This window comes from Rhopilema esculentum, chromosome 21 (assembly GCF_057945365.1).
Source record: "Rhopilema esculentum isolate cy_ngs chromosome 21, ASM5794536v1, whole genome shotgun sequence".
In the NCBI taxonomy this organism is placed as follows: domain Eukaryota; kingdom Metazoa; phylum Cnidaria; class Scyphozoa; order Rhizostomeae; family Rhizostomatidae; genus Rhopilema; species Rhopilema esculentum.
The window spans coordinates 3,023,237-3,036,941 of record NC_142835.1 but is presented as its reverse complement, the minus strand read 5'-3'; the positions used below and the strand labels follow the sequence as shown (position 1 = coordinate 3,036,941).

Here is a 13,705-nt window from a genome sequence, read left to right as displayed (position 1 = left end):
CTCGCCCAAACCCAACTACACAAGTGATTGATCGCTCACGCAAAACGTAAATTTCGAGGAATAAATGTCTCATCAATTAACCTATTCTAATCATCTTTTGTGACCCAAGCAAGTGGCATAGATAATACAAAGCTGATATATCAAACACGGGAAATATATGTAAGCTGACTTAACCACATCTCAACAAAAAAATGCATTTGAAAATCAATTCCATCATCAATTTTTAGGAATACTATTGGCCCTTGGAACATTTTTTGGGCAGTAAAAGCTGTTTTTAAAAAAGAACAACATTTTGCGATCATCTGGCAAAAATGTCTATATGACCTTCATGATATACATAAAGTTTAAAAATGAAGCACATTTTGTGTTGGGCATTTAATTATTTCTGAAATGCATTAAAGGTCATCCTAACAGTTTGTTTTCATTTTATATTACCTTATACAAAAGGATCATACTATTCTTATAAACATTACTGATGCTTTTAGCATTGTTCATTACTATCATTTTTAGAGCGATTGCTCATGCAAGAGAAATCATGTGAGCGATGGGCCACTTGTGTGGGCTCTTTCTTATGAAAAGGCCTGATTTATGTATTTCATGTATGTATTTTGTATTATCAGTGAAATTCACAGAATGTGCTCTAAAAATTTTACTAAGACATCCCTTATTCAAAATTGGGTAATTGGCACTATATAGGAAACTTTACTGGCTGTTTTCCTGGTTTCAAAAAGCTATTTCAGCTTACTCATTTGTTGCAAAAAAGAAAAAGCGAACTAAAGTCCTTAAAGACTGTCAAACCTAGAACTACCAGGCAAAACAGCAAAAGAAAAGTAATAATCAACACTGTATGTTTCCATTTGATGTCAATGAAATAAACTGCAAATACCTAATGATATGGTGACCATGTTAGTCATTATTTATTATTTCTTGCAATATCTAGTGTCATTTTTTTTGTATTAAACAAACATGCAGTGATGCCCTGGCCAGCAAAGTATGGCAGTTCTTAATGACATATCACATATGCACATCCCCTGCATGTAATCCTCCTAATTATCTATCATATGACATGCAAACGGATACTTTCTATGATAATGCTTATTGTTAATTTGACGTGCAAGTTCCAGTTTTGGTGTGCACAGTTTTGGTGTGTTTGGTGTACACTGACAATGTGCCCCGGCAACTGTCATAGTCTGCAGACCAGGAGGCACCTTTTATAATATTTTGATAAACAGATTCGTATTTAATATACAGAAGAGAAAGCTGAAACATCCCTGGCTATCAAAAGTTTTAGAGAATCTGATATAAAACTAATATAAAAAATAACTAATCATGAAGACGAGATCTTAATCATTCTTACATATCATCAAAACTCCATTTAAACTCTAGCCCTAATTTTAACTGTTAAATTATTCAAACTGTATCGATGCGGTAACCACGCAAGACCGTATTTATATCGTAGTAGTCACAAAGCAACATTTTGAATATTTTTCTTATCTGCTTGTGGAGACTTTTTCAAAAAACTTCGACACTTTCAATAGAATTCTAATGCAAATAATTTGCAAACCAATAGGGTAGACAAAAACAAGGCCTAAATAAATGTAACTGGTATCCCATACCATATATCATAGACAATCCGCTTTCGTGCATGTATCGGAATCTCTTCACTTTGAAAAGCCAAATGGTGAGGATTGTGGCTATTAGCAAGCCAATAAACATCAGCAAAACCTGACTGTCAACAACATGAGATCTCTCAACTTTGACTTCAGTGGCCTCTTCCACGCGGTTCACGAGTTCCGCAGTATTGCCGACGGTCGTCTTCACCAGCATGAACAGGAAGTAGAGTAGGCCTACATTGTTGAGATTCCCTAGCCATTTCTTGCACCATTCCATCTTTGCTTAGCAAATTAAACTACCTAAGAGCTCTTAATGCATATGAGAATCATTTTAAGCCATATTTACGCTAAATCATCAATTATTTACAGTATAGGAGTCGATTAAAATCCATTCCTTGTTTATGGTTTACTGCAACTTCTCCATTCTCGTTAATGGTGCTTTAAAAAGTACTTCATGTAAACCAACATGTATACAAGTACCTTATGTAAACAGCATGGCATGGGTTGCCGTAAATCCTCGAAAAAGCCCCCCCCCCCCACGAATATGCCCCCATCCTAAAGTAATTTTCATATTATTTAATGCCGACAGTCCCCTCAAGAATACTTTAGCGATTACCATTGGACTTCAGTCACCATAAATATCATATCGCTATTAATTTGCTACATAAAGCAAATTGGAATCGAACAGTTTGGTAAATGAAAATAATGGGACATAAACCATTCAAGAATGTAACTTTTTTAAAATATAGATGCTTTTGGTGTGTAGAAAAGGACGGCTATAAGTTGCATCTCGGAGCTTCATGCTTGATTAATGTTACCTAATGACTACAAGAACACAAAAAGCAGTTTATTGACGATTCACTAGAAGCATTTATATTATATAAACATATATAAATTGGCCTATATGAATACAAACAAGGATTGGATGGTCAGGTGCTTGCTAACCGGAAAACACTTTCAGAGCTGAAAAGAATTACAAAACAAAATAAACACTTCCATAAACTATTTCTAATATCTCAAAATCATGGGTGAGACTTTAAAACCTTTACGACTTGCGGAACTGTATAGAAACATTCAAAGCAGTTAAAAGAATAGCTTTTTGGCAAAGAAGCTTCCATTATATCCTCTGAGTTTTACTGAAAACCTTGCTCTAAGTGTGCGGTGAAACGTACTGCAGGCCGAATGATAAACAATAAAAGGTTGTCTTTCCCCTGATGGTTATGGTAAATTTACAAAAACCTAAGTAAAAAACAGTTCTTCTATCCACGAGTTACAACTTTCATTTGCTCTCTTTCGTTTTTTCATTTAGTATCTCAGTACGATCCTCTCGTCACCATGGCGCAGAAAACATGACTTCCAAAACAGATTTTGTTGAAGTCTTCTTTATAACTCTCTGAGAGCTTGAAGAACATGTTAAGCTCCTCTGCGGATAATGGATGTTTTTCTTCTGATTCCAAACTCATAAGAACGTTGCTAGGCTTGGAAATGCGTCTTTTTTGCTAACAACCAGTTTCTGATGCTGATAGGAAATATATCCTTTCAAATACCCCTGCAGAGAAAAAAACAGTTTAATGTCAAAGAAATGCTCAACTGTTGGTGATCATTTAACAGTTACCAGCGGGTGTGATTTACAAAACTTCTTGATCCTGGAAAAATAAAAAGGTGACAAGAATTCCTTATTGACAGCATTTGTTGACTGGGGCGCAGGCTAGCGTTCCCAGGTTTTTTAATGACGGAAAGTGCATATCGGTTTCAAGTCTTCAGCAGAACTACCTGACTAGTTACCGCAGTGCAGCTTCTTTCTTGAATTAAGCATGTAAATTTAACGGAACAAATGTCGAAATGACACCTATTCCTTGCATGTTTTCAAATCTCTTTCTACGGCTCTATTCTGAATGAAAACTAGGCCCAAATAATATGTAAAGAGTGAAGAAACAAGAGTAAAGCAACCTCCCATCTTATGAGAACAAGTAGCCCCCTTTCGCTTCTTTCTATCACCCCCTGGAACCCTTAGGCTTAGACATACATGTTAGATCTTGCTCATTTTGAGATTCTGCAACGGAACATTATTAGAAGGTAGCAATTCGCCTGCACTGTAATATGAGATTGGACCTTACGTGTATTATAGAACACAATTCTAAACAACATAATAAGATACCATGTGTATAAGGTTTGCAAGTATGCAGTGGACTTCATCTGTGTCCACATCAGTTGCCTACAAAAGAAGAGCCACCATTTAGTTGCGTACAGATGGTATGGTGGGCAAAAGCTTAATAGAAACGTTTCTCGGGACAGAAGAGGGACTTGTGAAAAGCGACATGCCATTAAAAATAACGATAAGAGGCAACAAAACCATTTGATGTAACAGTTTGCTACGTAATAAATTTCATTAAAATTGGCTGAGTAGAAAGTTTCAACCTACCTATGTAATGTTTCCAACTATTCTTGAATAAAGAGGAGTCTAAGTAAAACAATATTTTCATATTTGCAATAACAAAGGGTACATTGAATGGTGTACAAGTCAATAGGCCTCTAACAGCAAAATAAATCTCACCCCCATGTAATGCAGTGCAACTTTGAAGGCTTCTATTGGTAGTTGATGAGTGTTCATAAGGAGGCATCTAAAACAAAACAAACCACGAAAATAGTTCCGCATCCCATTGCAGCTTATTTTCAAAAGCCTTTAGGACTCCGTTACGATTTGATTCCTAATTCATCAAAAGGTAAGCCAACATTAACTGCGAATTCTAGCCCAAATCAAATAGCTAGTGATAAAACTTGCTAGATCTTAGATTGATAAAAGTAGCTAAAATTTGAATAAATATCTTAAAAGCTATCAAATACACAAATCTTTTAACTCCAAGTACAAGGACAAAGGCCGTTATTAGAATGGTGTAAGGCAGAGGACAGCCGAGGTCTATTTTGCGAAATGGGTTAAAAAGGCATTATAAATTTTAAAAACCAGATTTAAAATCTATTTTCGAAAAATATTAATTATGGTATCATGAAAAATAGAAATGTAATTGGAAAAGAGGGCTGCGCTCTGTCCCTTAAATATAACATTTGATATCGCTATTTATAACAATTGAAATAAAAACTAATTGTGTGTACAAACATCGAATAAAGACTCACGTCTTCTTGAATAAGTTTCTGTATGTTATTATCTTAAGCTTCTCCAGAATTAGGTAAATTCCTGACCGTATAAAGAAGGTCTGCAAAAGATATTAATCTCATAAACACTCCCAAATCTAAACAAAAACCTTGAATGCAAGAAAATAATTAAGACATACGCAAGGTAACATAGTGAATTGATTTTAAGAGTAAAAAAGAATCATTCATATGAAATAAAAAACGAGCAACTACATAGATTTCGAAAAAAGACAATACTTCTGCAATCTGAAAAGATTTCAAACTTTCTTTCGCATGTTTAAAGTTAGAAATTTGGAGAAATGCTTCAATCGACTTCAATCAAGAATCAGTCAGCGTAGCTAGTTGTGGTATGAATAGGTTAGATGACAAAGTAGCTAAAATAAAATAGATAATAGTTAAAAAGCAATTGTTTAACTTAATAAAATTCTTAAATCAAAACAGGTTATATTTGTATTGATTAGTCAATACTAGTGGCTGAGAAAAATTAAGTATTGAATTTTTTAGGTTTTCGTCAAGAAATGCAAAATATGTTAAGAAAATCAGTGAAAATGTTAGTCTGGCAAGTAGGAATATCTACCTGGTATTTCTCTAGTGCCTGATTCAGCAGTAAAAGATTGCCAACACTAAAAAACAAAAATGGGTAATTTAGGAATGATTAAAAAAACTTGACGATGCAAATATTTTTGAATAATTATGACATTTAAAAAAAGATGAAAACATAAAAATTAGTTCATCAACAGAGAGGTCTGGGGTGAAAAAGCTTGAATTTTATAAAATGCTGCTCCATATCAGGCTTTATCAAGCAGACAGAAACTGAAAAGTACCCGCAGTTACAGCAAGATTAGGATCAAACTAATCTAAATAACTAAAAAAGACTCTGTGGTCCCAGTTTTACAGTTTTCTGTCTTAAGCAGTATTTAGGGGGAAATATGAGTTGGGATTAATTACCTTATATCGATGAGTTTTAATCGTGTAAAGGAGTGTAAAGGAGCATTCTGATCAGAAGCCCCGAAATGCTCTACCTGGTGAATTGGCTGATGAGCTAGCAAGGACTCAGAATTAAAAAAAGACAACATGTATACATGTTTGTATATGTTATATATATAGTATAGTATACTGACACACGCCCATTTCAAGTTGGGCACACTATTATAACAACAACCTGGATCCAAGATCTACTAAAGACACAATATTTTGTGAGAGGGCCCAGTGTGATCTGGTTGAGTTTGGTATTACACTGTTTTTTCTTAGTTTTGACAAGCTGTGCTTGTCCTTTTTTATGGTTTCAAACAAACATAACAAGGAAACTTACCAAACTGCTTTTGCAACGTCAGTAAACTGATCTAGCTTGTACTTGTGTAGAAGTTTCTTACTGGGCATCCTTCCCTAGAATATTGAGGGTATATTTTAAAGTTGCATTAAGAATATAGCCCACAGCAGGAGGTAACAGTTAAGCCTGCATGAAGAACTGAAGGGTAGGCATCATCATGTGACAGATTAGTTTAGTGGGGAGGATATTTGATTTTTGCCTTCATTATAGGCTAACTGGTTGTTTCTCGCAAAAGTTGTCAAACCAGGGTGTGCCAGCACTTTGTTTGAGCAATATGCTCTTCTGAACGCTTCCAACGTTTCCTCCATAGCTTCAGGAAATTATAATTCTTCTACGGTTGTCGAAATGGGGAGGGGAAAGCAGGGTACCACTAAAAAAAGTCCTTGCTTGTAGTTGAAAATCTTCCACTGAAATAAAACAGCAAAGGTGTAAAAGAAAGAAACAATGACATACTGTGTCAATCCACAGGTCACGAAACCTTCTAAAATTTCTTCGAGATAACCAGTGGTTGGCAAAGCATAGCGAATCCAATGGGTGCACTCATAAAAAATTTCAACCTAAAAATTCGTATGAATAACAAAGAGCTTAAAAGAATAATTGTGACTTACGAGCTGCATTTTCACAGGAAGAAGATAAATCAAAATCAGTCTAGAAGGAAAAATAGTAATATTTATGAAATAAACAAATTTGATGAGCCGTATGGGTAGGTTTGAAAGTTTTGATTACATGTACATAACTCGAAGTTAACAAAGAAAAACAAGGAAGGAAAAACTACTCGTTTACTGTGAAAGCAGTTTGATTAAAGTGTTTTGAGATTTACAGCATCTTTTTGCCATTACTCCAGGAATATCGCCACAACAAGCAAAGTGACATTAGAAAGATTAAAAAATCACTTTCTTTTACATAATATAAGTACAATTTCATTTATAATATATCGAAAGAAAACATGATAAAAGTACACAAAAGAATTTACCAAAATTGGATGTCCTTTCGTACCGGATGATGGCGAGTATAAACAGCTTTGATTCTTAGTGTCTTATATTTAAGCATATATTACTTTCGTTTTGTTTGTAATGCAACAAAAATAACAATTTCACTAGGATTGTTGGGTTAAGTAATGTCCAGATTCATGCCAAAATCCATCCAAAACTTGTTATTCCCAAGGTTACAGAAAAATCTATGTACAAAGCTTCACGATTAAGATCAAGCAACAAACCTTTTATTCCTAAAACTGCGACGGTGGCAGTGGTCAAATGCAAACGTCAGATAATCATTTGCTAAAATATCAAAGGAAGGCTAAAAAGAATTTGTCTAAAGCCTGATGGCAGTAAGATTTTAAGACTACAGGCATCTTGTGAAAGAAGTCACGTCTAGAATAAACTTATGTTGGTGAACCTTTATTGGGTCAACATTTACCAGTAGAAAAAATTCAGCCGAAAAGTCACTCGCTATACAGTACCTAGTAAAGAGCTAAAAGGATTCCAGGCAAGATAGAATTGTATATACATATATTCATCCGAGTTTCACCTTCACGCTTAATGCAACCACCTAAAGCGTGCACAGTTCTGCCTACGAGGCATCGAGCACAATATCACAGACCGGTAAACAGTAACTCTCATTATCTTTAATTTGTATATAGAAAAACTGACAGATATAAAAAAATTCAAAACGCTATCAGATTATAAGAAATGAAGCATTTCGAAAAATTTCTAAGCTAAATAAGGCTTCCATGAAAATTTATTTAAACAAGGTGAATTTATGGATCCATGTTATAGAAAAAACAAGATGGGTAGAGCTATAAACGAAGCTAAAGGTTGGTCTGTGAATTGAAATCTTGTCCTTACACCCAGGGCCGTCACTACGGGGGGTGTGAAGGGGGGGGGGGGATCGGGGGTGTAATTCTACCAATTGAAAAAAGTTCATTGTAAAAACGAGAAAATTTTTAACGCCTAGGGGTGCTTCGTCGGCAAATTTTAGGGTTTGTCGGCAAATAAACGATTGTTCAACAACTTTGTCGGAAATTGAATCGGAGCAGTTTTGAGCACAATAGAAGCGACGACCCTGCTTACACCTATTTTTTGCTTATTAAAATTATAAAAAATAGTTGCATTCTTAAGAAAGGTTTCGAATTGATGAGTCATGCGACTGTCTGCTATGAACATTCTAAAACAGGCTACTGCTGAAAAATGAGACACAAATCAGCGAGCTGAGGCTAAGCAATATTCTTGCGATATTCTCAAAATTTGGATGATGCTGTAGCTGAGTATTCCTATAAAAAAGAGTGTAATGGCTAGCTAAAGGTAGGTTTTAAAAACAAATATTTAACGAACGTATTCATAGTCAAAATATAATAACCAAAATAATACCTAATTTATAGTCACTGTCGAACATGGCCTTCTTGCCAACAAAGAATCTGGGAAAATAATCAAGATAACATGTCAAGTCAATACTACTTCTTAACAAGACGATTAATTTTATCTTTGATAAAAATCCGTTATCTTCCTCATTTAATAAAGCATTATAACAGAAATTGTTATAATAGGATTAATTGGCATGGAGTAGATGTTACCATATAATTAACCATATCCTGATTTTAACTTGCACATAAATTGTAATCTTAAACATTTTTCACCAGTTATACTCATAATTTACGTCGTTATATGCACTTTGGAACTTGAGTTGACAAAGTGACAATGCATAGTCCACGGCAAAGTAGGGAGGAATTGCAAAACAAAGTCAGGGTAGAAATTGTTAGAGTTTAATAGTGCATTTATCTTTGATTTACGATAATAAAACGGGACATGTCCACAGGTAACGGGACAAGTCCATTGGAAATGGAACAAGTCCACTGGAAACGGGACAAGTCTGCTGGAAACGGGATAAGTCCACTGGAAACGAGACAAGTCCACTGGAAATGGAACAAGTCCACTGGAAACGGGACAAGTCCACTGCAAACGAGACAAGTCCACTGGAAATGGAACAAGTCCACTGGAAACGGGACAAGTCCACTGAAAATGGGACAAGGCCACTGCAAACGGGACAAGTCCACTGAAAATGGGACAAGGCCACTGCAAACGGGACAAGTCCACTGCAAACGGAACAAGTCTACTGGAAACGGGACAAGTCCACTGGAAACGGGACAAGTCCACTGGAAACGGGACAAGTCCACTGGAAACGGAACAAGTCCACTGCAAACGGAACAAGTCCACTGCAAACGGGACATTTTAACAAAGAAAATAGGTTCTCGTAGGCCAGAGACGAGCAATTTGCTCCTACTTCAATTGCCTATTCGTAGCAAAAAATCTTTGTACCTGGTATCTCCAATTATTAAGAAACAAATCAAAATAACAAAGTTCTTAAAAACACAGAAGTAATTGTTGTCCAGGAGAGCTGGTTTCTAAAGAAAATTTTTAAAATCGTTGTCCCATCTTTTATTGGCCCTGTCTCCCGTATCGGATTTTTCTCCAGTAAGCCTATCTGGCCTGAACTAGCTACTACAGGGTGGAACATGTCGCAATCTTGTTACTTCCAGGTGGCTAGAAGATGACAAAGTGGGTAAAGTAATCAAATACTATTTACCGATAAGTGACGAGGTGAGCAACTTTGAACTGGTCCTTGAATGAAAGACTGTCAATTGCACGAATCATCGGTTTGCACAGCTGAAGCTTGTTTATCTGAGTAAAGAAGGTGAAAAATGATACTGAAAAATACAATAGCAAGGCAGCAAGTCATACGAGTAAACAACAGTGCTTAAGAATGAGTTTAAAATAAGCGTTTTATAATAAGCTTAAAACTTATAAATTACCTTATATTAAAGTTACCTTAAAATAAATTTTAAACAGCTGATTGACAATGCCAAGCATTCCCCATTTCTTCGATTTTTCAAGTGGTGCCCTCCTGCAATGAAAAATCAGAGTCAAATTGGGAAGGTTTGTGATCCAAAAAACGCCAAACGGTGGGCTCTAAAGCTTTTAATGACGGGAGACATGAAAAGGAACTTACGTATCACTAACACAGGCTCTAAACAAATTCATGAGTGCTTCTGCTGCTTTTTCCAGATTCTCGCCAAATTTACCACGATTTACTTTAGCTAACTGACGATCAGCCTGAAATGCAAAGGGCAATTTTTTAGATATGAGTAAAAGATATACATCAGTATTTCAAAAAGCTATGCACTCCTATTGTAGGACTGTTTTTATATTGCTGTCCCTTTCTATGAGGTATAGCATGGTCATCGAGTTTTATACTGAGAGACAAACACTTACATTTAAAGCAAACTGTCGGAGGTCAACAGCAACAGTGTAAAGAACAGGCAATACCCTGAAAAGAAAAAGAAGAGTACTCTCGAAAAATGCTTTTTTGAGAAAGAAGCAGGTCAGGACAATCAAGGAGGAGGAAGGGGAAAAAAGAAAGTGAAACAGACAGACAGTTTAACAAAGAGATGGTGGGAACGATTTCGTAACAGAGGATTTCGTACGTCATAATTTCCCAACAGTCTTGAATAATGCCCATAACAGAGTATAGAGGAGGAAATAAACATATTCCAAATGAGACTGTAGCACCGCAAATTGATATAGAAGTCTCTTAAAATGATCATCAATGCAGCATATTTATTAGCCTTCAGGGCAAAGTGCCATTCTTACTTTTCCTCATTTATCTCATGTCAACTTATTAAAAGAAAACACATCTTGGTCCCTATTTATTTAACAAGCAGATTGAGTAATTTATACTCACCAATTTTCTTCTTTCATTGATTGGAAAATTTTCAAGAAATTTCTTAACTCAAATAAAGGAAAAACGCGGTTCTTAACGGTTTTTCCTCTAGATTCGTATACAAAATTCATTAAATAAACATCTCTTTTTAGGATTGAGCATGAGCACACATTACAAAATTATCTTTGCTAATAAATTTTTAAACTAGCCACTTGTAAGGTTCCCTCGGGGCATCAAAAATGCCAATAAAATCAAGAGTAACTTTTTTGTTTTATGATATTAAGGATTAAAGAATACCAAATACCCCAGCCTTTTTCAGGTTTCATTTTTAAATTTTCAGGTAAACTTTTAGAGTTCAATCCTTTCATCTTCATGTTTGGCTACCCTATCTCTTGGTGTGTAAGACTACCTGGCACATAAGTTGAGCCATTGAATGAAAATACTTTTAGCAATATGTCTAACCACAAAAAATGCTCTCATTAATTGCAAATGCTCAATGTTTTATAGAGGAAATTTAGAAATAGCAAACTTTTTTGCTGTTCAATGTTAAAAAATTATTTATTCATTTTGAGTTTTACTGACCAAAATTACAGCATTTGGGAGAGAAGAACTTTAATTCTAAAGTTGCAGTTTACACTCTTTTATCAAAAGTTGTTCAAAAAGGAAATCCATTGTTCAATCAGAAATTTTTTCTGCATAAATTTCCTGTTAAGTACACTCATGAATACAAAGCAAGTTTTCTTGAAAACATATCACTGTGGTATAAGTTGAGGTCGACTTTCCACATATATTTTACAGACTTAGAAACTTGATGTATACAATAGGATATATAGTATGAAGAAAAAAACCCATTTTTCTATACTATAGGTTAACTTGAGAAATATGTTAAAGAAATTATGTAAATACTTAAGCATTTGGCAAATCAAAGCAGACATACAAAAAGTTATGAATACAAGGGTATGAAATGAACTGAAACACAAAACTTTACAATAGGGCCTTGCTAAAAGAACTAAAATTAAAGCAAAAACGACTTGAGAGTTTGCTTCATTGTGAAAAGATACTGCACCACAACAGCTTGTGATGCATATGCCTCTACATAATCATTGCCACTGACAGCCCAAACACCTCTGGGAGCAAAAAGAGTAAGGTCATATCCTCCATCAAAAAAGGTAAGGTGGATTCAAAAATTGTAAACTTATCTCAGGTTGCTTGTTCAGACACACTACTTGCATTTACCATTTCAAATGCAGAGAAGATAGCAACAAATCAGTATTTCTTTGAAATTTAAAGGCAAAGATTACCTCAAGTGTGCAGCAACCATTTCATCGTAAGGCGATGGAAACCATTTTTGACACAGAGATATGCTATTCTCCAACTATGGGGAAACATTGATACTGACAATTTATTATTCTCAAGAAATAGGCAATTGTCAGCTAACTTAATGATTTTAAAACAAATTTTAATACTGCATGCATATGCAATACTGCTTTAACACATATTTAGTTGCACTTTTGTGGATCTAGAAAACAATGAATGAAAAAAGTAGTGTTATGAATACTTGTAGTAGTGTTATACAAATATATTTAAACTTTTGTTCTGGTTCTTAGCTACCAACATTGTTACAAAACCATTTTTGTCTCTTAAATTTACTGAATAGTATAGGATTTATAGATAAAAAAGATTAATAAATAACTAAAAATAAAAGTACCTGAAGCCTAGGGTTGGCAACATGGGCATGCTTATAAGACATCAATTCCTTCAATAAAAGATAATCATAAGATATCATTCAAGGAAAATAATTTCAAAATACAAATTTTTTTATAACTCTTGGTTAATAAAAACTGCATATTAATTAATCAAATAGTCATGTGGAGCTCGTGATCATAGATAGGACTGGGAATAAAAATTCTAGCCACACAGGAGAATAAAATATTGTATATATCTGATTCAGCACAATGTAAAGTGTGAAATATAGTTAACAGAATGAAATAAAGGATAGGCAACAAATTTTAATGATAGTTAGGATTTATCCACATACACCCCAAGTATCACCATCTTTGCTTGAGATTGCATCTTCAACCTGAAAAATTGAACAAAATAGTAACATAACATTGTTGTTGACAAATTTGAAGAGCTAATATTCCAGAAACTGGCCCTTGGGCAAGGATTTCACATCCATGGTATGTTTTTGTTTGACAGCAGGGCATATCAATTCTTGCTCATTATTATCAACTATTCTTTCAAGAGAGTAAGAAGCAGATTCTGAAAGGAAAATGAGATAATGTAACATTAAATTTTGTTATTAGCAAACCAAGCAAAAATTCTCCATCTGTGCTACTGAAGATAGCTAAATGTCTGAACAGGGTTGAAGCCAAATATTTGTCAGCTGTTTGCCAGTAGATAAGAGGCTTTATGCCAAGTCTTGAAACAGAAAAAACCTTAAAAAAATATAGAACTCTCCCTCTGCTATAGAAGTAAAATCAGGATCAGATGTATGCCAGACTGGAGAACAGGTCCATGCTAGGTTTCTCAAGAGCAAAATGCACTTTTCACCCTAGCTACCAGATCACTACTTATAATTCTTTATTTTGGACAAATCTAGATAACTTTTGCATAAAATATCCATCCTCTGCTGAGATTAAACAGTAAAATTACATGTTTTTTATTTACAAGAAACTTGAATCACTGCTAATTACTTAAAGTTTCCTAATTTGGTATCCAAACTTTTGCATTTTAGCACTGAAAGTTTTTTAAGTTGGTTTCATATTTCAGGACCTAAAATTGCCTTTTTGTTTCAAAGTTGAGCAACTTTGGACGAATATTAACGCAGATACTTTTTTTCAGCCTAGTACTAAAGTTTCTTAAATTTTTGGGCAACCTTGTACTACTTTCTTATAAA

The 13,705-nt window shown here is 34.7% G+C and overlaps 2 protein-coding genes across 2 annotated transcripts in view; both read right to left on the bottom strand.

Moving 5' to 3' along the window:
- LOC135684419 (sodium/hydrogen exchanger 9) overlaps window positions 1-2,065 on the bottom strand; it is a 35,356-nt gene extending 33,291 nt beyond the window's left edge. Inside the window, exon 1 of the mRNA XM_065199978.2 lies at window positions 1,617-2,065. Coding sequence (XP_065056050.2) covers window positions 1,617-1,890 — 274 coding nt within the window. The 5' untranslated portion in view covers window positions 1,891-2,065. The remainder of the gene's footprint in view (window positions 1-1,616) is intronic.
- Window positions 2,066-2,611: 546 nt separating this feature from the next.
- The window catches only part of LOC135684425 (PCI domain-containing protein 2), a 15,182-nt gene continuing 4,088 nt past the window's right edge, over window positions 2,612-13,705 (bottom strand). Inside the window, exons 2-19 of the mRNA XM_065199986.2 lie at window positions 12,845-12,886; window positions 12,515-12,562; window positions 12,108-12,181; window positions 11,868-11,933; window positions 10,828-10,869; window positions 10,359-10,413; window positions 10,096-10,199; window positions 9,915-9,990; window positions 9,673-9,767; window positions 8,460-8,506; window positions 7,310-7,370; window positions 6,702-6,741; window positions 6,076-6,149; window positions 5,341-5,386; window positions 4,746-4,825; window positions 4,168-4,234; window positions 3,772-3,828; window positions 2,612-3,162 (exon numbers count right to left, since the gene is read on the bottom strand). Of these exons, the coding sequence (XP_065056058.1) occupies window positions 3,073-3,162; window positions 3,772-3,828; window positions 4,168-4,234; window positions 4,746-4,825; window positions 5,341-5,386; window positions 6,076-6,149; window positions 6,702-6,741; window positions 7,310-7,370; window positions 8,460-8,506; window positions 9,673-9,767; window positions 9,915-9,990; window positions 10,096-10,199; window positions 10,359-10,413; window positions 10,828-10,869; window positions 11,868-11,933; window positions 12,108-12,181; window positions 12,515-12,562; window positions 12,845-12,886 (1,164 nt within the window). The 3' untranslated portion in view covers window positions 2,612-3,072. The remainder of the gene's footprint in view (window positions 3,163-3,771; window positions 3,829-4,167; window positions 4,235-4,745; window positions 4,826-5,340; window positions 5,387-6,075; window positions 6,150-6,701; window positions 6,742-7,309; window positions 7,371-8,459; window positions 8,507-9,672; window positions 9,768-9,914; window positions 9,991-10,095; window positions 10,200-10,358; window positions 10,414-10,827; window positions 10,870-11,867; window positions 11,934-12,107; window positions 12,182-12,514; window positions 12,563-12,844; window positions 12,887-13,705) is intronic.